Genomic DNA, 27,844 nt, shown 5'->3' with positions numbered 1-27,844 from the left:
CCAGAGAAGGTGGAAAAAATTACTCCACAAAGTCTCTTTACACTTCGTGGTGAAGAACCTGCACTTGCAGAAAACCAACAACAGACAAGCCTCTTCCCTTAATTTTCTGCAAGTAGAGCAAGAAATAAAACAAACAAAAAAAAACAACAAAAAGAGATGTCCATTGGCATTCTCCTAAATAAATTCATTTCAAAGCTGTATCTCTTTAATCTTATGGGGATTTCCTTCACCTATTTTTCTCCTGAACCTGGTAACCAGAATAAGTAGATAAAAACCTGCCTTGCTTGCAGCAGCTTTCTTCCTGTTTTTTAAACACCAGATACATCAGTTACTTCTATGTGATAGAAAGAAGTTAGTTCATTAAGTTTACATGCAGATTTTAGCTGGTAGTTTTCTCTCCCTGGTGAAGGATTTCTGAAGGGTTTTCTGGTCAGCCTAATCAAGAGGCAGAGCTGAATGAAAGCACAAGATAGTGGAGTTTCTCTTGTTTTCCAGCTTTTGATGATCACAATTTCCTTTTACAGGAAAGAAAAAAAACCTAAATGGCTACAACGGCAGCAAATACTCAAAGACAAACGATAGGCTCTGAGGAATACAGCCTGTACAGTAGCTTGAGTGAAGACGAGCTTATAAAGATGGCCATCCAGCAGAGCTTGGAAGAGGACCCCACGGGTCAGCCAGCTGCCCAGAGCCACCAGAAGTCGATGGTGGCAGGTCCCGGTGAGGTGGCCACCCCCAGCCGTGCCAGCAGCCACAACCCACCCTACCACATCTACCCTTGGCAAAGGTGAGTGAGCGCCTGCTTAAGCTGCGCCGTCCCAATGAACACCCTGCCTGGGAAGAGAAAAACACCTTCCCCTGTCAAAACATGTGCTTTCTAATTAGCTTTGCCGAGCGGCTGCTCTGCGAGTCTGTCATTAGTTTGAAAGCCAGAGTCTGCTATAAACCCAATGAGGTCAACAATTCACACCCTGACAGCAAAATGAGAATTTGTTTTATGTTGCCTGTGTCAAGCAACAAATAAAATAAGAAAAGGGGCACTGCTACAAGCTTTCCTGAATGACAGAAGCCCTGCCGAAGCCAGTAGCTCCTTTCCCCCACAGGGGCACACTGTACGCCGAGCTTAGGTTTCACCAGAGAAGGAGCACAGCGTTTGTTATGGGAAAACATAGGAGAGAGGCCAAAAATAGGTATGTAAAACAGTGTGAGCTGGCTGAGCTGGCTACCTTTTAGATACTGCAGTCTTGAAAGGATGTAGTTATTTCAGATCAAAGTCTGACCTCAAGCACACCGCTCTCAGCCAAGAGCAGCTCCAGACGCTGAAGCGTGGTGGCATCCCCCTCCCCAGCGATGCTAGGCTGTGGGTTACAGAGACCCACTCACAGTTTCAAACGCAGACATTGTTCTCCTTTCATTTTTAAAAGGCAGATTTCTCAAGGGGGGGGGGAAGAGCTTACAAAGTCACCTCAAACCCAAGGAAAAGTACCCTTTTAAACTAGCTTTTTTTTTAATAAGCTGGGAGTAGCTGAAGTTTTGTTCTTCCTTCTTTCTCATAACTCCAGCATCCTCTGACGCCTCACTCATTACCACCTGTGATTGTTTGGTTTCCAAGGCTGGGAAACTGGGGAAAATTTGATGAGCAGTAAGCGTGTTTCATAGCTGCGGAATCAGGATGCCGTACAGCAGGCAGTCCTGCTCCCACCAAAGGTCGCATCTTCTCGGTGTCATTACTGTGCGCTTGTACTGTCAGCTCTGCCACGGGGACATGATGCAGGGGAGAATAAGGGCTCCCCTGGCCACTTGGTCCTGTCCTCCTTGGGGATCCTTTGACAGCTGCTATTTTGGCAAAAGGCAGCATCTGCAGCTCTGTGCATTAACCTGTCCTGCCTTTGCCTCAGCCCAGCAGCTTTTGACCTCCCACTGGAGGGAAACCTTTGCAGCTTGTAGCTCCAGATCTGTAGCATTGCTGAACTCTTCTGCCACCTGGGAGAGCCGAGCTGGAAACGGAGCCGGCACCCGGGGGCCCTGGGTCTTCCTCCACCCCCGCCTCCGACCTGCTTGCGTAGCACTTCAGAGGTGGTGAATGTCACCTCATCTCGCCTTGTGCCTGCTTCCTGTGCGGTGGTGGTAGGGTTAACCTCACTGTTGTCTTATATGGTCATTTGAATCCCCTGACGCTTCCTCAGAGGGCCAAAAATAATCTCGAGCCGAGCGAGCAGCTGAATACAGCGCAGAGCAAGCCGTGGCCATCTGCTTTTATTCAAAGCCCTGACCGGCAGGCTTCCTCGCTCCGTCTCTGTGGATGCGTGTCTCTGTTTCTGCCTCAACATGACCTGTTTCTCCTATTCGGAGTATTTCTCTTTATTTCATTCATGTCATCGCCACTCCAGATTGGCGGCCCAGCCGAGAGGCCGTGCTCAGCCGTCCAGCTCGGGGGCAGCCTGGGGGGTCAGGCGAAGGTACGACGGCAGCCTGTTCAGCACATCCCAGTCCGTGTAAGTGCCTCCCTCTCCCTCTCCCGCTTTTCCCCGCGGTCAAAACAAGCCTTGCTACCCACTCTCCCCCGAGCCAGCTCTTCTGGGTGGCGACGGTGTCTGGTGGGGGGACGTGGCAGCGTTCAGCTGGAGGAGGTCTTGCTGATACCTGCACTGCACCCTTGCTGCCTTCCCGCTCTGACTTCTGACTTGCCAGCTGCCCCAGACCATGCCCAGGCTCTTGTGGGTGACCCACCTCAAACCTGCCTTGTTCTCTTCTCCCCCTTCATCCCTCTCCATTCCTCCAGTGCACGTGTCCTGGGGACTCTGGGTCATTTGGTAGCTCTGAGGCGACAAGGACAGCAGGGAAGGGATGCCTGCACTGTGGTTTATTTATACATGCTGGCTCCCTTATCAACACAGTAATGAGGCAGGCAGAGGCTGATAGTAACTGCATTGGTATCGAGTTCACGGTTCAACATTGGGGAAGAGCGGGGAAAACAAACATTGTATCGCAATATATAAACAGGGTGAGAAAGTCCATTCCTTCAAAGTAAATATTTTATAAATGCTCCCAAGATGCTGTGCCTGTTACCAGCAATACCTGCGCTGTCCTGCCACACTGAGAAGGGCTGCTGGGGAGCCGTACCACATCTTACCTGCCCAAGGAGGAAACCAGCTTGACTGACTTTGACCCTCCTGGCCACGTTTTGCTGTCGGCAGAGACCGTAAATAAGCTTAGGTGAACACAGTCATGGATGAGGAAAGCAGACAGGCAAGGGGGTGGCCCGAGCTCTGCCCCAGTGCCTGTGCATAGTGGAAATGTCTGGACCATGATGGGTTTATTACAGCCCTCTGCAGGGCAGAGTAGATGCAGGCACCTGCCTTTAGCTATCAGATGAAGAGAGGAAAAGTGCTGTAGGCAGCACTTCTCTGTGTCCTGCAGAAAAACCTTCCCTGCCTTTTTTATCTACCTAGTTCAGACCCACTTTGTTTTATCCGTCTTACAAGTCCCTCCCTGCATGCATGTTTGCAGTGACTACCCCTCCACCACTCTTCTTCCTTTCATCCTTCACCCAGCTCTACAATCTCCCCCACCTCACCCTGCATCCTGCTTGATCCAGGCTCTGTCCCTGGCTCTCCACTGACATTGGACTCCCTGATATTGTGAAAACCTTTCTGCTGAAACATGAAGCCTCCCTCATCCCTGTCACCTGCCAGCTCCCCTTAGCCACACTGAAATCACATCCTCTCATTAAGTGCTCTGCACGCTCTGCGGCTCTGGGTGCAATGACTGGAGGACAGGCTTTTCTTCTGCATCGCTTAGCTCAATAGAGTTCAGTCCACAAGAAGGTTGGAATAAGGCTGATAAGCTAGCCCTCCTCTGCTGCCAGGTGAGAGCAAAAAGGTGGCTGGGAAGCCACAGGAGAGCATGATGTGTGACTGTTTCATAGCCCTGGTCTCAGAGCCAGGCAGGGATGATAGTTGGCTTCACCTGGGGAGATGTTGTTCCTTCATGCTGCCTGCATCTCACCAGGCTGCCAGGAAAAGAAGGAGCTTCCTGAACCTTTCTGCGTTCCACTGAACCTCTTCTCCAGCACTCAGAATTGACCCCCCCCCACATCTCATCTGCAATGAGTATTTATTGTATTGGCTACTGGCCTTTGAAATGCAGTAATTCTTTTGATTCGCCTATAAGGTTAAGATTTCATCAGATCTTCAGTCTTCCTCCATAGTTTTAATACTTGTTTTTTCTGTATCTGATGAAATCCAGGCAGCAGAATGTGTTGGTTTTTTATAACAGCCTACTACGAGCCAGGCAGAAAACAAGGATTTCACATGGAGATTCATTAAACTTTCTGTACTGATCTGGAATTTGCTTGGCTAAAGCATCTACAGCCTGGTCCAGCAAACCCCCTCATCTTACTCAGGAATCATTTGAGGTCAAGGAGCCCGACAGAAGTTCGCTTCATTCAACATCTGAGGACTTAAGCAGAATAGTAACTGATTCTTCACACATTTTTAACCCTACCACAGACCCGAGGTACCCTCTGCTTTCACTGAGGTCTCAGCTAATGTGATTCACCTTGCATTTGCTGTGTGCCAGCCCCGTGCACAGACTCCTGCCATGGCCCACCTGGCATGCAGTAACTCATGAAGGGCTGGTAACTCTATTGTGTGCCCAAATCCTGAGGTCAAAGTGAGCAGTCCCGCATGTGTAACATGAACCCTTGCACAGAACAACAGATGGCTTCAAGCAGCCTTGTGCCAGAGGCTTTTAAAGACAAAGATTCCCGACCTCCTCGTCCTCCTCCTCTTCCAGCCAAACATGCCAATTTTTACTGTTAAGTGACTTCAACAAAAAGCTCAATTTCAAATGCCTGTCTAAAAATCTATTATCTATACAAAACTAGCAATTTTAGGTTTAGTCCCCAGGGTACTCTAAATAGTATGGAGATACAGCGGTGTCCCTAGGACCTCAGTCCAGCAGTTATCAGAGGATCAGTCGGTTCCTCCTGGGTGGGCTCTGGCCAGGCAGGCAGCTGCCGGCTCTAGCTGTTATCTCCTCAGGCAAAATGCCTGGCTTTGTCCCCTGTATCTCCCCCCATTCAAGTGTTGCTATTTTTGTGACTGCTGTCTTCAGATCACTGCTTCCAGCTATAGAGAAAGAGCAAGTGGCACTAAGTACTTTTTCACCTGGGAAATGGCCTGTTGTGTTTACCTGTTCCTCTCCAGGCCCTGAGTTTATCATCACAGAAGCAGCTTGGTGACTTTTCTTTCAGTGCTAATATCAGTGATTATGGCAAAGATTGGGTACCTCTGGGCAAACTGAAATTAATAATGCCTGTGCGAGTGCCAGGCTGTTGGTTTGTCCAGCCCCTGCCAGGCAAGAAAATCCGGTGCTGCTCCTGTAACTTGCACTAAATGCAGAGGTTGTACTAACGATCTGCTTTTTGAGGACTCCTGTGCTGAGCTGCCCATGTTTTTCTGTCTCTGATCTCACTCTGTGTGGCATTTTCGACCTTCTGTCATAACGAGAGTTTCTGGTTGTTCCTATTGTCACTGCCCTGCGTGACCTTCATCACACGTTTTATTCCTACCCTGGTGATGCTAATAGTCTCTCTGAGACACGCACCTTCCTCCCCAGTCTGTCCACCTTCAAGGCTGCAAGATTTTCTCTTCAGAGTTAGTTCAGACCACAAGCTCTCCTGTTTTCAACATCCTCTTTGCCTCTGAAAATACAGCCCACGTTCATTTTTTGCAAGTCCCCGTTAGAACTGGGAAAATGCCTCTTCCTTTGCGGTGTTTGCTGTCTGGAGCTTAGCCATTTGGTGCCCCGGAATAAGGAAGCAGTGACTGCCTTCTCTCAGCACAGCTCAGCAGGAGCACGAACAGATGCTAGCGCTGGGGTGCACAGCACACCACCATCCACAGGGCCGCCGTCCGTCACGGGCAAAGGATCCTGCCTGCATCGGCTGCGGGGTGCCAGCTCCCAGGTTCTGCTGCGCTGTCGGCAGTCTCAGCCGGGGTGGAAGGAGGCCGGCAGGCCCTGCCGCGGGCACCGCTCGTCAGCGGTACGGTGACCGTCAGGCAGCACTGTGACTCCTGCCACGTGGGGAGTCCCGCAGCAGCTCTCGCTGTTGCTCTGCAGAAGGACTGGTGTGCCCGGGTCAGCCCTGCTCTGCCTTTGCTCTCACAGAGCTTGGAGAGATGGGTTGCTGTCCGGACCGGGCGGAACGCATGCCTGGCAAAGGGAAGGCTTATCAGAGCAGATCTCGCTTGTAGGCTGCTCGTTGCGCCTCGCTTCTGGGTGGCATGGAGCACACTTTGTGCTTCTTGTCGATTTTCACACCAAGCCTCTTGAAAGCTTCAGAATTAGGTAGCGCCAAAAAAAGGTGACTTTTGTGTTATTTTTGTTTTCTCTGGTAAACACTGAAATGCTTCTTTAACACTTTTCAGTGATTCTACACGTTTCAATGACTTTCTACTCCAAAGAGGCTTTAAAATATTCTCTCCCTCCCTCACTCCTATTTTTTCATTCCTTTTGCTCCTTGCGCCTACAAGTGACTTGGCCCTGTGGAGCCTGACAGTGGTTTGCTGGGCTCAAATGAACCGGAACATGAACCACTGCACAGCTTGGCACCAGGTCCCGGTTGTGGTTCCAGAGGCCCCCGACTGTTGCAGTTACCTGGGGAACTGCTCACTTGGCCAAGAGGTTTGCAAGAGTGGACTTGTCAGCAGAGATAATGGGTCTGCTCCCAAGCAGGCTTCTAAAGACCAGATATTCAGAAGTGTCCAGCACCTAATACGTCTTACTGGGACACCAAAGACACATTTTTGAAGGTCTATAATGTCTGAAGTGGTTATCATTTCTGAAAATTTGAGTACTTAATGCTGAAGTAACAGCTGGGGATCTCTGGGGCATCATCGTGAAAGGCAGCTCAGAATTTCATTCGGTTGGGTGGATTATTATTTTTTTTTTAATCCTCCTTGGCTGGAGAAAGGAGAGCTCAGACCAATAGCCTAACGTTTACATGGTCTAAACACAGTTCTCCCTTCTTCATAACTGGGCAGCTAACTTCTGAAAACAGGCTTGTGTAAAAGAAGTAGGAAGTATCTTTAAAATACAAGAATAAGATTTATTGAGAATTTCTGCTTTAGGGCTAAGCCACCTGCAAATCAAATTTAAAATTCTCTTCAGGTATGAACAGGGGCAATTCTCTTCAAAGCTGATCTTATTTAAGAGATGTCATATGGAAACGTCTTGCTAAATGATACAGCAAATGGCAGGGTAATGTAATTATCACAAACATGGACACTCAGAGCAGTGTACAGAGGAAGGGTAGAGCTAGTCTCCCCCAACTCCAGATATCTAAAATATAAGTGTTTATGTCAGAGATTAGTCACACCTACACTTTCCTTACACTCCAAGGAGAGAGCTCAGCACCTCCAGACAATGATTCTTCTGATCTGTTGTGAATGGCCAAATTAGAGAAGACAAATTTTACCTCTACGAGCCCTGTAGCAAGACAAGTTAGGGCCACAAATACTTATTATATATGCTGTACGCGTTCACTATTTTGACCAAATGATAAGAGTGATGTTGCTGCAAAATCTTCTCAGTAATGAAGGAAGCAGTAATCAAGTTTTAATCTTGTTTTGAAGAGAGCTTGACCCTGTAGTGGCAGCAATCAAGGATGGAGATGAAAATGCAGTATGCAACATGATGAAGTCAGGAAAAGACCTTTCTGAACCTAATAAGGATGGCTGGATACCCCTCCACGAAGCTGCGTACTATGGCCAAGTGGGTTGCCTGAGTCTGTTGCAAAAAGGTCAGTGAAGTTAAAACTAACTAATTACAGAAGGGAGAAGAATAATGTGAATAAACTGAAAAGCAGAATTAGCAGCAGCCCAGTCCTGGTCTGGGACTGTGTGTGAAGCTTTTTTCCAACCTCTGAGTGTAGGTTAATTTCACCTTCTCTTTGAGAACAGCTTTCCAGACTGAGCCCTCTAAAAGTTAGGATCTTCAGGAGAAAGTGATACCTGGACAGATCTTGCCAAGCCCTGGATTTCCCACAGTAAAGCCTTATAGCTGAGCTCTCGGCTGTTGTGAGCTGCTTGGCTGCCACAGCTGACAGCAATTACCCCACTTCCCACTAGCTGGAGATCCAGCCCAGCACCTCCTTGCTGGTGCCTGAAGGTGGTTAACTGCTGTAGTTTGTTTTCAGACTGCTACTGAAGCGCAGTTACTCAACAACTTTCTGCATCACTAGTGGCCATAGCGGAATGTTTTAATCTAAGCCAGTGAGCGATTTAGGTCCTTAATCTGAGTTATAGTAACTTTATAGTACTTTGCTCATGGGAAAGGAAAAGAAAAGAAATAAACAACAAAAACTTACTTAAAACTCCCAAGGTCTTGAAAGGTGATGATGCTGCAGACACTTGTGCACCACATGTCGTAATGACTTTGGGTTTGCCGTTTCTTCACAGCGTACCCCGGCACAATCGACCAGCGCACCCTCAACGAGGAGACGGCTCTCTACCTGGCCACCAGCCGGGGCAACCTGGACTGTCTGCTCACCCTGCTGCAGGCTGGGGCTGAGCCTGACATCTCCAACAAGGCCAGAGAAACGCCGCTCTACAAAGGTGAGTGGCTGCTTTTCCAGGGGTGCTGAGCTCTTCTGGCACCACCAAGGCAGTGCAGCAGGATTGCTTGTGATGTGGGGATGAAACTCAGCAATTGGCTCTCATTTTCTACCTCCCTCCAGTAGCTCTCTGTCTCCTCTGCCTGACCTGCCATGCCATGGCCTCACTTCTCATCCACACCAGAGTCAGGATCAGTGGCTGCCCTGCAGGGTGCAGGCTGCCATGCGGTGCTGAGGGTGGGGGGTGTGATGCCTAGTGGGGCCCCTGGCACAGGGTGTCTGCACAATGTCCCAGACTTATGGAAATCTGGATAGGACAGGAATATGTGTGCTTTTCTAAACAGTAGGACCTAAATAGGACCTGTTAGATGTGGGAGCACCATAACTGTAGACATGCCAGTGATTCATATACTGTCTGGGCCGGGCCAGGCCATGGCTATGGGAGATGCATAAAGTTATAACCAAATTCAGTGAGGTAGATAAAGTGTTCAATGTGGACATACTATGTTGCTGCTGGTCACAGAGAACACTTTCTTTGGCAGAACAGCATCATGCCCATGAAAGATTCAGAGAAGGAGATGATCTCTCAAGCCTTCATCTCCATCCCCCTTTGACTTACTGCTCCTGCCATGACTATTTTTAGTACTCTAAAACATTAAAAAGCACATATTACTGGCTAAAACAGTAATCTTGCCTCCAACTTTTAAAATGCTTCCATTTTACAATTCTGGCTTATAGTCTGCTAAAGGAAAGCTGTTCAACTGTGCATTAAACGCACAGTAGTGGTGGTACTAGTAGAGCTCTTAGTAGTAATAATAACAACAATATGAAAGCACACGTTAGCCGGAGAAAAACTGTTATTAAGAATGTTCTAGTCTTGATGCAAAATCTTGTGGTCTATCCTCCAACAAAAAAAGACTGAAAAAATTATTGTAACAAATCCGTTATCCCTAGTATGTAAGCAAATTAAACTCTATGCATGCTATGCATAGGTAATTAAGGAAGTGTCTAATCACATAGTTGCTTTCAGTACATGTAAGTAACACCTGTGTGTGGTAGAGGAAGCCATGGAAATATTCCAAGGGAAGAATCAAAAACAAAAGTTGGGACCTCTGTGAAAAAAATACACTATTATTTCAAAGAAAAAACCCAATTGCTATGGAATGTGCTGGCCTCTCTTTCTGTACATTGTATAACCAATGCTAATTGGGGTTGGTAAATGTAAATATTGTAGGTACCTTTGCTCTGGGGTCCCACTGTAAAGGTGTGTAAGAAGCATCATGATTTGGGATTCAAAAAGCAATGGGACAAATTGGTAGAGTAAAAATCAACAAAATACTATTAATTATCAAGAAAATATCTTTATCTCAGGATGGTCCTGAACTATAAATTGTTGCAGGCTGAGAAAGTGCTACTGACTCACACCACTGCTGTTTTCTAAGGATCCTTTTCTGGCCACTGGCGGTTTGAGCTTTTTTATTTTCTTGTCTATAGAGAGCTTTATCTGCATTCCAGAGCAGTAAGATGCAGAGCCAGTTTGCACAGAAATTGGAAAGAAACTGTTCAGGTCATGTGATTTCTGTAACATGTTTGCTCTTCATAAATTATCTCCCGCACCTTGTCACCTCCCTGTGTCAGTGTGGTGTCCAATTGGCACAAATGGGCCGGGCTGGAATCCCTTCTGTACCAGGCTTTGCACAAGTCCTACGCAGGGCACTTCGCCTCCTCCAGGCCCCTGTTGAAGACTGGCTTCACTGCTACATCCTGTACAAGCCCCAGACAGTGTCATTTGGCAACAGCCTTGGCCCTCGTATTGACTTAGATGGATCTTTGGTCTTACTCACTATGGCCTAGTTCTTTTATATTGCCTTATGTTACATGAAATGGATACCACAACACCCAGAATCTTTTCAAAAGTATGTCCTAATCACTTCCCTTTTTTCCAAAACAGCTTGTGAGCGCAAGAATGCAGAGGCTGCGAGACTCTTGGTACAGTACAATGCTGATACCAACCATCGCTGCAATCGAGGATGGACTGCTCTCCATGAGGCTGTCTCCCGAAATGACCTGGAGATTATTGATATCCTTGTGAAAGGGGGTGCCAAGATAGAGTCTGCAAACGCCTATGGGATCACTTCGTTATTTGTGGCAGCTGAGAGTGGGCAGTTGGAAGCTTTGCGATACCTCGCCAAATGTGGTGAGTACAGTTGTGCCGTTACATGCTTTTACTCATTTAATTCTTAATATTTCAAAGTTCCCATTAATTCTCCCTGGCTCAGTTTTTCTGTCTCTGGAGACAAGGCCTAGCCTGCAGAGGTGCTGAAACCCTGTTGCTCCAGATGGCTGGATTGTGTAGGGTCTTTCAGAGAGCACGGTCTAGACACATGCGCTTCTTCAGCATTCATTCATGGTCGCCTACTTTGGGAAGTAATATAGTGCACTCTAATTGCATTGCCTGACAGCTTCCAAAACCCATATTGCTGCACACATGTAGCCTAATCAGTCATAAAAGACAACTGTAGGTGGTAATAGATGGCAGAAGTTGAATATTAGCCAACCCCATCTGCTCATGAACATGTGCAGTGATGGGCAAGGTTAGCTCTCCTCTACTAGTGAATCCTGCTGAAAATAGATAAAGTACCATTGTATAGTCAATGGATTTACACCAAGGGGAAGCAGACTCGGTCTCCCCACATGTATATGTTCAAACATATAAACAGAGTGAATTTGATTCTAGTTTACACTAAATCTACCTTTTACTGCTCTGCTTATATAAAACAGCTTTACAATAAGCACAACATAGTTTACTACTGTTCTGAGACATATTTTATTTTCACTGTGGGCTAATATCTTCAATGTTGGTAAGAGCTGGGTCCTGCACTTGTGAAACAAGAGCTAGACAGTGGTGAAGATAAGAAAAACTTCTGAAGCAGTTAGTATGGCTAAGAAAGATATGTGAGTTGGGGAACAAAGATGTGTTCTGCTGCCCAGCTAGCCTTGTCAAGTCAGTTTTATATGACCGGTTAGTCCATGATAGTGCCTACGATTTTAGAAACTAAGCCAGAATGTGATTTGTGTTTCAACTTAAATAGATATTAGGATTTCCTTAAAGTTTAATTTTGAGAAAAATACACAGGAGAAAATCCAATAAAACTGTCCAGTTGTTGCAAGCCCTGAAAAGCTCCTCTGAGAGTCCCAGGAATGATATCACTGCATTGTTTATGATGAGCAATGTTCATAATAAAAAGGGTTTCTTTCTCATTTCTTTTTCATTAGGAACATAGTCCTGTGTTATGTTTTGTCACTGCAATTCTCCTGATGTTTCCAGCTACAACATCTTCAAAGGGCCAAACACAACACAGATGTTTCAGTTTGGGGTGAGAGCACAGGGAAATATTCTCTTTGGCAGGGAGTTTTCATGATCAAACAGGAGACTGATTGGCTTCTTTATTGGAGTTTAGAAGCAAAACTCCAGTGAATTGTCATTGCCATTTAGGATACACATAAAGCAGCCTTCCTGAAGACAGCATGGTACAGTATATTACAGTTGAAATCCAGGCTTTCAGGCCTTAAATATCTAGCACAGAAAAAGCAAGGTTCCAAATTGTTTGTGGCCAAAAAGTATGAGGTCTTGGTTTATTCTTTTATGTTGTTTATTAAGCTAAACACATGCTAGAGCTCAAGAAAAGATGCCCCAAATAATCTAGTAGCCTATTAATAATATTTATCTTTTTTTGGGGGTAAAACTTACCACTTGGCGCTTAACTTGAACCGTCATGAAGTGAAGAGATATGGCTTCAGGTGCTGAGTTTTGAAATGAAATATTCATTGACTAAGGCATGCCCAAATAAAAACTGATTAGAATTGTTGCTTGGTACCATGCAGATGTCATGTTATAGAGTCCTATTTTAGCCTGGATATGTACTAAAATTAAAGTATAAATAGTATAAATGTACTTATAGTGTGAATATATAGAGTATAAATAATATGTATAAATGTAAATATATATCATAAATACCTAACCATAGAATTTTGAAGAGCACCTATTGACATCATCTAGTCCAAACTCCTGCTCAGGAATAGTGTATATACATAGTGTAAACACATAAATACTAATGGAATTATTGTGTCGAAAGAAAAGGCCATGCTATATAAAGAGCAGCACATTTTAAAGTTTTTTGCCTTTGAGCTACAGCTGAATAGAGCCTGGATTCATGATTGGGAGCTAATGGTTGCCACCCACATTAAACTCTCCCTCATAAAATTCACATCATATTAAAAGCCAGTGGAAATCTATGATATAACTGCATATAACTGATATGACTATTTGACCTCTGATATGACCTCATTCACATCCCCATCCAGCACATTTTGTAGCTCCAGTGTCATGGAGATGTACATGTTCATTCAAAGTATGTTCCTTCCATCTGATTTTAACCTTCTGGTGCTACAAAGATTTTGCTTCCTTCCTAGGTGCTGATATAAATACTCAAGCCAGTGATAAGGCCTCTGCTCTTTATGAAGCCTGTAAGAATGGACATGTACCTATTGTGGAGTTTCTTTTGTCCCAAGGAGCAGATGCTAACAAAGCCAATAAGGATGGCTTGTTACCTCTTCACATAGCAGCCAAAAAAGGGATATGCAAGTAAGTTTTAGTTAATTTCATAGTTTCATCTTTAAGACAAGAATCCAAAGTCCTTATGAAAAGGAGAATGTAATGTCCCAGATCTAATTCTGAGCATTGTGATCAAGGGAGCTGCCAGCTGAGAACTGGGCTTTCCACTTGCAGAGCTCCGGTTGGAAATTATAAACTGAAGAGTGTGTTTGCGGGTTGGGATATGGTGGGATGGGGTGAGCAGGAGTGTGGGGTGCAAGATTCCTTTAGCTTTGCTAAAATATCACCTATTACAGCTAAATAACCTCATGTATCTTGGAAGCAGATTGAACTGAGCTCCACAAAACATGCTTGAGATGGAATAAAAAAGCGTGTGTGTGTGTGTTGGGGGGGGGGGGGGGGGCTTAGTCCTCAATAGCTGTTGCAGCCTATTTTGCAATCATTTTCCTATGTGAGCCCATTATAATTCTTTTGCACAAGTGGAACATGCTGCATTCATCTCTGGTGTGTTCAGGTTTTATTAACAATAATTCAGATGCTGACAGCGGGAAGTGGTTAAGTGAATCTCTAGGGCATTAGTGAGATTGTTGCTAGAATATGGTGTCCAGTTCTGGTATCCTCCCTTTCAGAAACCTTTCAGGAAATTGGAAAGGCTTCAGAAAAGACGTACAAGAATTACTCAAGGTCTGGAAAATATACTTTATTAGTGAGTGATTAAATGACTCTTAAATGCAACAGACATATGCATAAAAAGATCCAGTGGTTTGTTTCTGAAATGAAATGTGTTTGGGATAGACCTGAGGACGTTCTTTAAACAGTGAGAAAAGTAACTAATGGAAAAAATAATCAGGGATTGGGTAGATTTAACAGTGCTCTGAAGTAGAGGTGTTTATAGAAGGGGGAGAAACGCCGCAGCCTGTGATAAAGGGTATCAATTTAGAAGATGCTGTCTAGGGATGGGATTGTTGCACTGTTGTATAGTGTTTACCTAGTTCTTTCAAGATCTGGGACATTGCAGCAAGCTTCTGAGCCTGAACTCCTTAGCATTTATTTCTGATCCTAGGGCAAGTTTTATCTCCTGCCTTTAACCCCTTGCTGCTGGAAGGGTGAGTGGCCCACAGCTATTTTTGCAAAACACAGTCACACCTTGCAATGACAGACCCTTTTGGTGACCATAATGAACTCTTCTGACTGTCACAGTGTCTATATCCAACTGCAAAGACTGTTTCTGGATAGTAAAGCTACATCTTTACAGATAACTGCTAGAGTGGATTCTTATGTATTTCACAGTGTCTGAGGAATGAAAACTTGACAGCACTACACCTTTCCATAGCATCTTTTATCCTAGTGTTTAGGTCTGCTTGGGAATCCCAATTAAATTTCTCAAATCACTTTGATAGACCTGAGGATATTAATTTTCTGTAGTTGGAGTAGGCCTGCTTCTTTGTGCAAGCTGTGTGCTCTAGAGGACAGCCCAGTGTGAGTTTATGTAATGGGCTTATAAGCTTATGGCAAGTACATGAATACCCCACGTAGACTAATGCAGGCATGATTCAGAATTTTCTCTGGGGTTTGAATTACAAAGATATTTTCTTAAAAACAAACACATTTAAATGAGAAATGTGCCAGAGACAGAACCCAGCTCCAGTTGCTCACTTTCAGAAAAGTTTGTCTGAAAGCAGAATAAGTTGATCTGAGTCCAATTTGCATACAGAATCTGAACCAGCTCTCTGAATCTTTTCCTCCCCTCAATAGTTCCACACCCCAACCTGAAAAGAAATTTACGTGGAAACTCTGCAGTCCCTCCCCATGTTACAAAAGAAAGGGCCTGATTCAGATCTCACATCTATTATTCCCAACACCCAGCAGCATTCAGACCAGAATTCAGTCCAAACTCCGAGTTCCTTCACTTGTAAAAGCCTGAGCACAAATTTTGTGCACAACCACTGCAAACTAAGTGCAAAAGAAAGAAAAAAGAAAAAGATCTTATCTTATAAATATTTATGTAAATTTCAAAGCTTTAGCCCAATTGGCTGATCATTCTTATTCCTTTTGGTATTCAGTAAAATAACACCCTTCACGGTGACCTCTCTTTGTATTCCTGCAGATTTAATACGTAATTCTGCAGGAATTCCACTCTTCAACTTTTTGCCAGAGCACGAAGGCTCCCTACCATCAAAAAGCCAAGAATGTGGTCCCAAGGCTCAACTGTCAACTCTTGTTGCTTGGTGTTTGTTTATTTTAAATGACACCTTGTCAATACTGACCTGAAATTCATAAGGGTCATCTCATCAGCTGTAAGACAATCGCAAGCAGTCATTTAACTCCTTCCCCCTCGGAACTGAGATGCTGAGAAGGGAAGACTTTGTGTAGTGTGGGCAGATTCATTAAGTAAATACAAGTCCTTAAACTCTTGGCACACTCATACTAAGGATGCTCTGCCTCCTTCTCTGTATAATTTCTAACAAATAGAAATCACAGAAGCAAGCGTCGGGGGTAAGGGGAAACTCGGCAATATTTCCAAACTGTATGTGAAGCTCAGGCCTTTGACAGACACGTGATGTGGTCTGGCTTGTCTGGTCCTGTCTGCCTTCACTTGAGCTGCCTTCTCCCTCTAGACAGACAGGAAAGACTGCAGATGTGGAGGCACCATATTACTGAACCAACCCACTTTGGAGGATGAGGAAGAGAGACAAGTTCAAACTACAAAATTAAACTCTGATACATATTTGGTGCTTCCTGCTTTTCGTCCCAAAATAAATCTGGGGTACAGGGAGTGTATTGAGGCCTGGGACACTGCAGCATTTCGCTGCAGAGCCTCAGTGTGGCACCTCTGCGGTGAGGTTCAGGTCCCCCTTGCAGACAGAAATGATGCAGTGCCTCTTTAACTCAGATGTGAAGAGCTGGCTGAAGCACATATGCTGGAAGAAAGAACAAAACAGACCCTTAAATCTTCAAAACAGTTGATCATGGGATGACTAATGCTGGTACTTGGCATGGTGTCCTTGCAATGCTCTGTGCCCTTTTTGTTATTATGGCTCTTACAGAACATTTGCTAATGGTGGGAAGTTGCCAGCTCACCAGCACCCAAAACTCCTGCTCCCTGGTGAGCGTCACAGTGCTGGAAGATTAGTGAGGCTGCTTGGAGGGGGAAAAAAAAAAAAAGGCGTTTAATTTCCCAAGTTATTTACATAATTTAAAAAGCCTTTTTGTTTAAAAATGAGATGTAGAAGTAACTTGGAGACACCAACAGTCCATCATGTAAATAGGAACATAATCATGTAAAGTGTTATGCATCTTCAACTCTTGTTTCAGCTCCTAGGAGCGTTGGAGGCTCAGTCTTTCACAGGATCCTTCAGTGCATCACAGACAAAGGTTTTCCTGAGACTAGAGCTAATATTTGGCTTAGTTCATTATGTAAATACATGTTTGAGGACCCAGTGTTGGGACCAGCCATTGCAGTTAAGCTGAAGATACGCAGCATTTTAAAGGAGATGTGCTACATGGTAGGAAACTGCACTTTGTGTGTTAGGAAGAGCTCTTGACTGCTTGATAGAGGAGCCTGCATGGGAGGAAGAGGAGGAGAAGGTGTGCTTAGCTTGCTGGCTCCCACAAGTTCCTTTCTAGATATCCCTCTCTCCACAGGCATTATATAGGGAGCATGGGCATCTCCTGAGACAGTAGGCAGACTCAGGTTGGATGGTCCTCAGTCTCTTTCAGAAGTAGCCTAAGGTGACTTGTCTGCATTTACAGAATCAACCTAGTGCCTTGGCTAAACCACCCAACTTTATGAGCAGGAAATGAGGGTTTAACCCATGGGGCTGGTCATGCAGCTCCAATGACACCAATAGAGACAAAAAAGTGATCATGGATTTACGACTGTGGGGCTCCTGTACATCATGTATTTGAACTTCACATTACATAACAAGAGAGCTTGATTTATGTTGCCGTATTTAAGGCCACATCACACTTTCCACTAGGAATACCTGATTACTGGGGTTTAGGACTTGGCTGTACATTTTTTTCTCCCTGGGCTAAAGCATGGAAAACAGCCTGGAAAATATTTTTATTTCTTTTTCTCCCCTTTCCTAATTGTCTTTTTGGCTCCCCATGATCTGGAATGGACGTTGATAGCCCCATGGATTTGCCACAGCCAAAAGCCACACAGTGAGGGCCTCCAGGATGGGGATCAAACCAGGGTAATAACTGAATTCTAAAATGGGGCAGGGAGGCCTGGGAACTGAATATGTAGTTTTTCCTAGCTTAGTCCTTCAGAGGAAGGTTCAGTTTCACCCCCTTTCTGGTCTCAAGCCTCTTGCTGTGGCTGTGACCCACGAGGCCTGCCAATGCCTTGTGTTGGCACCCTTCTCTGCTAAGCGATAAAGCAATCCCGATGGAGGTGGGGAGATACAGTCTCTCTGCTGGCACCTCAGGCCGGAGGCTCTGCGCCTGTTCCTCCAGTCCAACCCACAGCGTGATGATGAAGGTGCAGAACATCTGGGAGATCCTGGCTGGGTGTCTGCCATTTGGGCTGTGGCACCTAAGAGAAGTTACAACAGGGTAGGTGAGTGCCAGCACATTGTCTCTTCCACTGTAACCATCCCTGTAGCTGCCATTACCTCATAGAAACTGGGTGATAATTTTTAAAAAATTTGTTCCTCCATGAAAAAGGGTGTCACACAACTCACATTTTTGGCAAGGTAGGAGCACAGGGAGTTGTTGACAGGTTTCAAGTTCACACCCTGGTTTCTCTGAGGGAGTTGTTTCTGTGCCTGAGTTAGCAGGCTCTCTCTTATGGTTACAACTATACGGTTACGATTTGCTGTATGGTTGTAGATCCTCTAGATCCCCTAGAGCTCATTGCTGTTCACTGACTTTCTACCTGGCAGGGTTGTCACCATGCTGATCCCTGTGACCAGCCGCACTCGCATCAAGCGTAGTGGCATCAGCCCCCTGCACTTAGCGGCTGAACGCAATAATGATGACATCTTGGAAGAGCTGATTGATGCTGGCTATGATGTCAACACCACCCTCTCCAACGAACGGTCCTGCCTTTACGAGGACAGACGCACCACCCCCCTCTATTTTGCTGTTTTTAACAACAACATCTACGCCACGGAGCTGCTGCTGCAAGCTGGAGCCAACCCCAATGTTGACCTCATTAACCCATTACTCATCTCCATCCGCCATGGCTGCCTGAAGACCATGAAACTGCTCCTTGACCATGGAGCAGACATTAATGCCTATATATCAAGCCATCCCACCACATTTCCGGCTACCATCATGTTTTCAATGAAGTACCTTTCTGTGCTGAAGTATCTCCTGGATCTGGGCTGTGATGCAGGGTCCTGTTTTGAGTGTCAGTATGGAAATGGCCTACACCCTGCATTAAGTTACAGACGGGACAGACTTAATGATCCTCAGCTGTCCAAGGAGCCAACCATAGTACAGGTAAGCACTGCCTAGTCTACCTACAGTACTTCTGAGGACATCTCCTACCCATGTATCTTGACAACTTTAATGTATTTTTTCTACCAGCTTTCCTATTTTAGTTATGGAAAAAAAAGGCTCAGTAAGAGTCTGTGAATGTTCCAAGTTCATGTTCAATGACAGCAGGATGGTAGGCAACAGCGGCTGTGGCCCTAGCTTGAATTTGCAGTGAATTATAGCCATCTTGACAGCCTTGCTGTCAGATCTACAATATTCTTTTCCTCTGGACCTGAGGTGCCAGGATTGAAGCACGTTTTCTTGACAGGCAGTGTCATATGGGTGGTAGCATATGGGTGGTAGCATATGGGCAGTAGAAACCTGCTTGATTTATTTGCCCAGTAAGATTTGTTTTGTGTGATATGGAATTTAAGCTCCTGGTTAAATTAAAATTGTCTTGTGCTTCACTTTATGAGGGTAAACTAGTGAATGTAAATAGTTGCAATTTCCAAGTCTACAGGATAAGCAGCCCGGGAGAGAGAGCATAAACCATTGCCTTAGCTATATGACTGTGCATTATATTTGAAGTTTTAAAAAGAGATTAGGAGATTTAGATGCCATGATTTCATATTTTCAAAGCCACTTACAGATTTTAGATATCCATGTTTTACATGTGTATCTTTGCAGTCCTTTCCAAAACGCAGCTGGGCTCAGCTTTCATTGAGCTGGATTTAGACTCTCAATCCCTTAAAGGACTTTGCAGAATCTCAGATTGCACATTTTTTTCTGATCTTTGTACGTTGAATCTTTCCAATGTATCTCAAACAACATCTGACCCTCCAATCAAAATCTGCTACCCTTCAACATGCAACACAAGAAAGAAATTTCAGCACGGCAGTCTTTCTATTTTGCAAAGAATCAGGGAAGAAATAAATCAGCTTCTACCTAGTTTAAGTGTAGCTTTGAGGGATTCAGAAGAAAATGTCATTTAGCCCAAAGAGATGGTCACCAATCAATGCTCCTTGGTGGTGGAAAGAATAAAGGAAAACATTAAAAGATCCTAGGAAATCTTGATCTTTCTATCAGTCCTGTCTTCCAAAAGACTTTACTCTCCAGTAACATCTGGGAAACAAACAAACAGAAAGAAATCTTAGAAAGAGGATTGTAAGAGTCCATCAAAATAATCTCTTATCCCAAACAGATACCATTTTCTTTTGTCAAAGAAAACTTAATAAAATATATCATCTCTAGTTCTTGAATTGTGATATGGTGTAGCATGTAGAGTGAACAGAGGCCTGGAATTCCGAGGCAAGGAGAGACAGTTTGTCTGTAGCCCTCTGTGGCATCCTAGCCACTCAAAACCAGTTCTGTTTTCACTTATTTAAGCACATTATTTCTCCCTGGATCTCACCTAAAACTACTTTTAGCGCCTAACAAAATATTAGGTCACTCATGGAGTCATCACCTCAAAGGTCAGACCACGTGAGGCACAGGTAGCAAAAGCTGTATAAAATTGTATCTGTGCCTAGAGAGAGACCAGTGAGGGACAAATGCATACAGAGGAAAAGCAGCCCCTTCCCTCCAATATTATTTTAAATTTGCTTCTTACTGTTAGGAATTTGGCTAATAAAAGTAAGGCTTGTGTGGTGTAGCTTCATTATATAGTTGTAATATGGTTTGTATTCTGAAATATAGAGGATCCTATGAAACTATAGCCTTCTCCACACAAAAGAGGTGCATTTTTTATTTTCTTGTATAAGATTACATAAGCATAATAAATCTGAATGGTTAGTCCTTATACAGTGAAAACTATGAGCTACTGGAAGTGGATTTGAAAAATACATAACTATAAATCATTACTGTTGCTACTAAATTAATATGTCCTAGAGAAAGTGAACACAGAAAAATGGTTGCTGTCTCACTCCACATTTCCAGAATTGCAATGTCAAAACTATGAACGTGGGGAGCGAAGTATCCTACTGCCGCGAGAGGGCATTCAGGGGCCTACCGAGACTGCAGGCTCAGAGCCACTTTGTCCCTGAGTCAGTCCCATTGCCTGTAGTTGCAGGTTTGCATTATTTTGTTTGGTTTGCTGTGCTTCTTTTCCTGCAACATATTTTGGAACATTTTTATTCCAGAAAATGTTTGTAGACTAAGCTTGTAAATAGGGAAGAAAGAAAAAGGCAGGCAAGGTCTCTGGTGGAGACAAGAAGAGGAGAGCAGTAAGATCCAGTGTTTTATTGCCCTACACACGTGTCCTCATTTAAACTCTGACAAAGTGGAGTTACTGCTTGGAGGTGGTAGTGCAGATCTCCAGTTTGCACATCCTACGGGTAACTGCATGGCAATGGCATATGCACTGGAGAATAACAGCCAGATATACTAAACCAAACTTCCTATAAGCGGTCCAGGTAGGAAACTGTGGGTTGTCCACTGGGATCCTCCTGGTATTACTGTATCTAATTTTCCTGGGAAACACTACATTGTGATGCTCAGTAAAAAAAAAACCAAAGTCAGGAGAGTAGTAAACATGGTGAATGCTTTCAACTTTCAGTAAAATGACCTTATAATTTCCTGCAGCTTTATTCTTTCCTAGGTGAGCTAATATAATTTTATTTCTGAGTAAGAGCATCCACACAAGAGTTTAATGCATTCTGAGCTAGGGCTTATGCATGTATAATCAAATTTGATCTAGTTACAGGAGCTTAAACTGAAAGAGGTTTAAGCTGGTACATTTTCTTTCCTGTTTGGGATGGGCTTGGAGGGTGCTTGCAGTCTCAGTGACTAAGCTGATGGATGGTGCTTAAGCCACCATGATTCAACCATCGGGTTCAGCCATGTGCCTGAGTTCTTATCCACACAGCATGATTTAATTCATGTTCAACTTTCCGACTGCTCACATGCAGACAAGTCCACAGATATCTTCATCATATGCAGCACCCTAACAGAGATAGATGAAGCTGTCTGGATATAATATACGTATTTAGATTAAAGTGGGAAGAGAAGTCACTACATTTTTGAAATGACACTGCTTAAAGTCAGGTCCTTAAGTGTTCTTCAGTATCTCCATAAGCAGCCCTCCATGCAATGGCTCTGACTACTCTGCAGCTTGCACTGGGGGCAACAGAAAATTTGCCTGATCCAGCACTGAGTAAGGAAGACGCCTCTGTATTAGGCCCAGGATAGTTCTCCCATGAGCGAGTAAAACTGCCTCGGATTCATCTGTGCAAAGATTTCCCCAGACTTGTTTCTAATAAGGTGTTTGGTCCCTAAAAGCTGCAGATACTAGTGGGTTCACAAGAAGCAGGAGGTGCTGTGCTCTGCTGAATCTCCCTCTTTCCCTAAGAGAAAATATATAGCCTCCTTTGTGTACAGCTGCCCCACAGACCCCCTCCCAAGAAGGGAAAGGCACCCAGCACACTGGGTCACAGTGCCCTGGGCTGCACTGACCTTTTAGCAGCTCCCTCACTGGCTTGGGGCAAAGCTCCTCTGCCCTCCCATTTTTGCAGAAGTAGGACATTTGAACCCTGTAAAAAATTCAGCATCCTTTCCATGCTCCAGATCTAGGATTTCACCACGGATTTGTGTCTTCCTGTGGTTGTGAAGAGGGGATTCTACCCTCAGTTGCAAAAAAAAAAGAGGCTGTAGTTGAAGTTTTCTGAAGGGAAACTGGCAATTGCCCTCACAGCTGGTAGAAGGGTGGGACCACCAAAACCGTCAGGGCTGTTGCTATCGTTGCAGTTTCCACACGTGCATTCATGTCCCACTGATTGTAGTCAACCTGTTTTTCCTTGAAGTTTTGTGAAATGGTGTCTACTCCAGAGATGAGTCGCTGGGCTGGGCCGATCATTGATGTTCTCCTGGATTACGTGGGTAATGTGCAGCTCTGTTCCCGGCTCAAGGAACATATTGACAGCTATGAGGACTGGGCTGTCATTAAAGAAAAAGCAGGTATGGTCACCCAGGAGAGAACCTGGCACAACTAGTCCCACTGTCGGATTCAAAACCTCAGTCACCATCTCCTCTTAGTATTCATCCCTTAAACTTGATAGGATTTCCCTACTGAAACTGAATTACATTTTGGACCAGGTATGAGGCACTAAAAATTGCTAGGGTGTCACTGACTCTGTGATGTTAAATGTACACCAGCTGTGGACCTGACCCACTGGGAATGAGCATTGCCAGTGCAGGAAGGCCCATTTGGCTGCACCTGGGGTACAGTCAGATCGGGGCAGGTGGGTAGCATGACCATTTCCACAGCAGCCCAGCAGGCACCAGTGGCCTTTAAATCCTTTACTAATATTCTGCTTTCCTAAATATCCTTTCCCTCAGGATCCAAAGTCTTTCATAGATATTACCAGAATTAGTTTTCTGGCACCAAGCTGAATTCGGTACATATTACATTTATTTTCAGTGGGAAGGCTGAGTACTGTGAAGCGGCTTGTTTAAAACCTCCTAGAAAGCCCATTGCTAAGGCTAAGAGGGGATACAGCACCCCGTCCTCCAGCCTATGTCATGCCTTGGAATAGATGAGCTGCCACCAATGCCAGATGCATCATCCCTCCATTACAGAAAAGCCCCCTTTTTTTTCATTCCCCTTTCTTTCTCCCATTTTCCTCTTGCTACTGACCCGGCCAAGCTGAGCTGTCCCTCTCAAGTTCAAACCTGTTCTGCTCATGTTTCTGACCTGCCTGTCTTTCAGAGCCCCCACGACCTCTTTCCCATCTTTGTCGCATCAAGGTACGAAGCCTGGTTGGAAGAAACCGCATTAAACTTCTTGACACCTTGCCTCTCCCAGACAGACTGATTCGATACTTACAGCATGATTACACACAGTAACCCCAGGCACACCAGACATGCAGCGGCTTCCCAGCATGGCACCCAGCATCATCAGCATGGCGAGGGTGCACATCATGCACCATGGGGACGAATTGCTGCTGGCTTGGTCAAGCGCCCTCCAAGGACTACTCTAAGAGAAATACACTTCTGAAGCATGAGTGAGAAGAAAATGGAGGAGACAGAGAGCTAAACATAGGACTGTTGTTAGGTTTTCCAAGAGAAAACACATATGATTCACCTCAGAGCTTGGTCTGCAAAGAACAAGAAATGAAAGCCAACACTGAAAAATGAGTAGTGCTGAAGCAAGTATCAGTGAGGAATTCAAAGGTATCCTGGGGCTGCGGTGGAGCTTAGCATCCTTGTTGTGATCACAATTCAGAAATTACCAAGAGTCAGCATATTTGGGACAACAATCACATTTCCTTCACTGACTGAGATTTTTATTTTAGCTTCTATTCTACTGTTTGGATTTCTGCTAGGTGTGCTGGTTGCTAATTCTTTGATACTTTGACACCATCTTGCTAACACTTTTACTTTCATTTTTTGGACCTTTCTTATTGAGTGGAGTACTTGATTTCTGAACGTTCAAATCTCAGAACTTTTTAATAGACTAAAATCCAGAAATGCTGGTTCCTTTAAAAGTCAAGGAAAGGTTTATTTAAGAAGGATGTAAGAATTGTATCTGCACATAGCAAATACAGTTCATTTTGTATCACATTTGCAATAAGAAGTTAGGTGAAATTCTGCTTGAGAGAATTTTGTAGACTGGGGTTGAAAGCAACTCTGAGCTTTTTTTTTTTTTTTTTTTTGGTGTAAATTAGAAGTAGCTGCACTGTAAACAGTAGCTTTACTCTGTCATGAAGCTGGTGTCAGAACAGAACAAAGCTCTAGAGAAGGAACAGAAAGTGATGCAAAGGAGAGAGGCAAGGTACGTAGGGAGAGAGGCAGCACTGCTAAACCAACTTTATCTGTTCCTTCCCTAGAAGATCTTGTCCCTACAAAACCCAGCCTCTCTTATCTCCTTGGACCTCTGTGGCTATAAGAATACCATCACTAGAAAAAGAGAGATTATTTCAAAATTATGAAAGTCAGACTCTGGGATTTATGAAAACAAATACCCAGAATTAGGCTTCCAAATCCTTATTCAGGTGCCTAAACAATGCCAAGTTGCTTGTGCCAGGTGTAGTTCCACGTAAGCCAATGGGACCACATTTGGTGTCAGATATTACTGAGGCAGAATAAAGTCTTAGGATTTAGCCCTGAATTTCCTGACTTTGGAAGTTTGAAGTATCTATTAGTTCCCTTTGACACTGATGAAAGTTATTATCTTATCTTCTTTGAAAATTAGGTCACCTATTTACAGCTCAGATCCACAATTGATTTATGGCAGCTTAACAAGTTACCGTCTATCAGTTGAACCGCTATAATTGTCCGTGAAATTCTTTTATTGAAGTTTTTAACAAGTCACATTCCCTCACAGCTGGGGAGGCCGAGGAGCTATTGGCAGTGTGACTGCAGCTCAGTTGACAGGTGTGACTTGCTGAACTGATTTGATGAGTGTCTCATTCCTGACCAGGCACCTAACTAAAGATGGAAGAGCCTAAATTTGGAAATACATCTTTGCAGACCTTGTGCTAGAAGCACACTCATTCTTACCTTAGGTGACAAAGGAGCTGTGCACCATGTTTTGTTTGGATTCCTCACCAGAGACCTGACAGATCTGGTTTTGTTTGTTGGCCTGCATACCATCCATGGAATCAGGTAGAAATATAAGTAGGGAAGATGCATTGCACCAAGTTTTATTTGTGTGGAGTTTTATACCTTAACAAAGGACTAAAAGTGTTGCGCACATACAAGTCTGGGCACACAAGTTCAGATTCTGTGATTGCTTTGTGTGAAATGTGTTCAGCACTTGTGGGACAGGATGCGAGCAGAAGAAGAATCGGTTACAGCTACGGGCACTCTGTCCATAGCTGTCCCCTTCCCAAATGCGAAAGACGTTGAAAAATCATCAGAGTTTCAATTCACACTGAACAGTGATCTTCTTGCAAAGCTTTGGAAAGTCAGGTGAGATTCCTCCACTGCTGAAATTTCATCCAGTGATTTCCAAAACCACCAGTTTAGGATCTACCCCCTTGTCTCCTGTAGCATGAACAGGGAATTGCTTCAGGTTGGAAGAATATTGGGTGGAGGGTGAGGGATGGGGAACAGGAAATCTTTAGACCAGTTTTGCCAATGAAGGCAATTGGTAAGCAATAGCTTGAGAGACAAAAATCACCTGTGGAGTTCATGCATCTCTCACTTTATGGGGCTGAGCAGTGAAGGTCTGGGTCTTACATTGATATAAATCAGAAGAAAATTCTTTGAAATTAAATTAATGTAACAGAGCAGAGTCGTGGAGGGTGATGGATACAGACACGGCTTGGTGGAGACCATTTACTTAAGTGCTTTTTTGGTGTCCAGTGACAGCCCTGGAGACCACTGGCTGATAGAAGGATTCATAATCACTAGCTGCATGTATAACTACGAGGGTGGGATTTCATAAATTACCCCAAACTGGGAATTTCCCCTGAGCCAACATCATTACATATGCAAAAGTCTCAGGGGTGGCCATTTCTTTTTATGTCCTTGGAGAAGTTGAAACTGGGTTTGAGTGGAGCAAGTATGGAAAGTTCATTTCTTCTTTCAACCAAGAGATCTTCATCTCTATTGGGAGACCCGTGTCCTGGTTGCTCTCAACCATCTGTCCTGAGCAGGACAGTCACTGAGCTGGAGAGCACTGGTCTGATAGGAATGTACCACAACTGCATGAAGGATAAGGGCACACTGTGCACAGAAACTGAGAAGACAAGAGTGTTAAAGGGGAAATCTGGTAATTACAATGTTATTAAATCCGTTCTGCTTGATCCTTACAGCAAATCTTCACACACTCAGTTTACATTTATTTGCACTGAAATGGAGCCCACTACCTCTCCACTCCAAACATTGACACAATATTTTGTGCGCAATACTGAATCTGCACAAATTCAATGTGCATTTAATGCATTTATCTAGAAGTTACTGTGAAAAGACAAATACCCCAAATCCCAAACAAACTAGGCTTTATAAGCAGATCAGTAGTTCTAGTGCAAGGTAAAGTGGCTTGTTTTTACTGAGTGTGATAGATAGACTCCTTCAGAGATGATGACTTTATGTGAAATGTTCTAGGAATATTTCATGACCAGGTTACTGTACTTTTTTTTTTTTTTACTGCATCACGTGCAATTCACTTGATATTCTTGTGCACTTTTTTGATTTTTTTTTTATTTCATTTTGTATGAAAGCTTTTTCACTTACCTCTTCCTTCCCATTATTTATAAAAGCTATTGTGGTTTTAACAGTTTAAATTTGCATTGTTGTAGTAAATAGCAGCTCTCAAATGTTATGTTTCCATCTTTCAAACAAAGTATGAATAAACAAGTAGATTCTGAAGGCTATCAGCTATCCTGAATAGCAACAGTGAACAACCAAACATAAAAATAGCCAGGAGAAGTCTGAATCAATCCAAGACTGAACAATTAATAATTTTGATGTTAATCTCAGGGGTTAGAGAACAGTAAGTATTGCTAGAGAGGAGACAGAGTTGCTATTCTTTGCAAACCTTTTGGAAAGTCTCACACATCCCCATTCAGTGATTTTGAATATACTTAACAATTGTCTTCTGTTCATTTGTGTTTGACTTCACTGCTGCTCCTGTTCAGAGCCCCAGCAAGAGCCACCTCCTGCCCTGGGCTGGGGAGGGAAGTTCCATGGATTTTAAGGATTTTTAAAAGTAACATCAGTTTAAATCTGAGAGTAAGTGCATAAATATCTGTGTGTCAAGAGTAATTTGGAATGGTCTGATTCAATCCTTCATCATCACTTAAAAACATGCTATTCTACTACATGGAAAATGTACAGCAACATACATTCAAATGAGAAACAGTTTCAGAGAAGAAAAAGAAAACAAAGAATTTAATATCCAAAAGGTAGAAACTTGATTTCAACTCTCTTCTTTCTCTGGATTTCTTCAGAAATAAAATTTCTACAGAGGCTATCCACTTTTCCAAGTATTTTAATTTTGATAGAAATCCATATTCTGGTACAACATGCAGCACTTTCAAATTTCCCTTCTGAACTCAAGCAGGAACACTTGTCCACAGCAATCACGGCAATACCTGTGGTTCATTCCATGACCTGCTCTGGTCACCCAGAGAGAAATCCAGACCAATGCCAAGGAGACTGCTCTGCATTAACATCACTGAGACAGAGTTCAGCATCTGGCTTCCTCTGGATTACAACAGTGACACAGAGCTATTGGTGTA

At 44.0% G+C, this 27,844-nt stretch overlaps 1 protein-coding gene across 2 annotated transcripts; it reads left to right on the top strand.

The window, feature by feature from the left end:
* Positions 1-542: 542 nt before the first annotated feature.
* Positions 543-27,844, top strand: ASB2 (ankyrin repeat and SOCS box containing 2). Of its 2 annotated transcripts, XM_049828795.1 has the most exons (9): positions 543-787; positions 2,391-2,495; positions 7,641-7,807; positions 8,466-8,621; positions 10,572-10,817; positions 13,094-13,265; positions 18,125-18,686; positions 22,460-22,613; positions 23,365-27,844. In XM_049828795.1, the coding sequence occupies exons 1-9, from the start codon at positions 543-545 to the stop codon at positions 23,499-23,501; spliced, it is 1,944 nt and encodes a 647-aa protein (XP_049684752.1). In that variant the 3' UTR covers positions 23,502-27,844. The 2 variants fall into 2 exon arrangements, with proteins under 2 accessions (XP_049684752.1, XP_049684751.1); XM_049828794.1 differs by lacking the exon at positions 2,391-2,495.

This window comes from Accipiter gentilis, chromosome 25 (assembly GCF_929443795.1).
Source record: "Accipiter gentilis chromosome 25, bAccGen1.1, whole genome shotgun sequence".
Taxonomy (NCBI): domain Eukaryota; kingdom Metazoa; phylum Chordata; class Aves; order Accipitriformes; family Accipitridae; genus Astur; species Astur gentilis.
Note: the sequence above shows the minus strand (reverse complement) of the source record. Positions and strands in the feature narration are given on the sequence as shown.